General features: G+C 27.9%; 1 protein-coding gene across 1 annotated transcript in view; it reads left to right on the forward strand.

The window, feature by feature from the left end:
- The window catches only part of LOC116843389, a 1601-nt gene extending 693 nt beyond the window's left edge, over positions 1-908 (forward strand). The window contains exon 2 of the mRNA XM_032813777.1: positions 254-908. Coding sequence (XP_032669668.1) covers positions 254-822 — 569 coding nt within the window. The 3' untranslated portion in view covers positions 823-908. The remainder of the gene's footprint in view (positions 1-253) is intronic.
- The last annotated feature ends 148 nt before the right edge of the window (positions 909-1056 follow it).

The raw sequence follows: 1056 nt of genomic DNA on the forward strand, positions 1-1056 counted from the left end.
TCGAATGCATATTCTGCCACCAATCTGCTCACATTGCTTGTCAGCAAAACTTTGTTGATAGAATACAAGTGTAATGCACAGATCAGTAAATAGATCTTTTTAAGCCCTACAACTTTAGTCTGGAACATTTTTCTATAAAACTTATATTTTCCGAGTTATTCAGGGGTACCGATCTTTTTTCCCCACCCTGTAATTATATATATGGCATAGTAGAACATTATTATAGTATTTTAATAATTTTATTTTGTTACAGAAAACTCTAAATATCAGTGGACAATGCAAACTACAAAATTTTTAATAGAAAATGTTAGAAACCATGTGGTATCATTAAATAATAAAAATTGTATGCATAAAACAATATGGAGAAGAATAGCAAATAATTTTAAGGAAAAAGATTACAATGTAACCGAGGAACAATGTTACACTAAATGGGAAAATTTGAAACGAAGGTATAAAAATGTACGAGATTCTAATAATCAAACTGGGAAAAACAGAGAATCTTGGGAATATTTTGATATGATCGATGAATTCATTAATAAGCAACCCGAAATAGCACCTGTATCAATTGCTTCTAGTACGCATGGATTTAGAATTAGACAATCAAGTCCAGAGCTAATTGCAGAATCCAACAATGAAAATGATTCTGCAGCCATCAATACTTCTTATAATGCAAGACGCAACATTAGAAAGCGCCGAAAGAATGAACCTGAATGGGTCAAAATTTACAAACAAAAAGAGGTACATCATAAAGAAAACATAAAAATGCAAAAAAGGTTTCTCAAAATATTCAAGATATATTTGCAAAAGGATAACGTACAATAAAGAAAGTATCTCAGATTTATGTTTAATGAAAAGAAAAAAGTATATTTTAGTTTCTATAACAACTAACGTTATAAGAAAAATTATTATTTGTTATGACAAATGTTTAAAATGTTATTAAAAAGTAATAAATTTATTTTAGTTTTAAGTTACGTTTTGATTCATATTGCATATGCTGATTTGTTTCTATAAGAAAAACTGTCATTCTCAAAAATATTATTTTGATGTAAACATTCT

This window comes from Odontomachus brunneus, unplaced genomic scaffold, assembly GCF_010583005.1.
Source record: "Odontomachus brunneus isolate Ranch 3 - 2012 unplaced genomic scaffold, Obru_v1 Obru_scaffold_032, whole genome shotgun sequence".
Classification (NCBI taxonomy): domain Eukaryota; kingdom Metazoa; phylum Arthropoda; class Insecta; order Hymenoptera; family Formicidae; genus Odontomachus; species Odontomachus brunneus.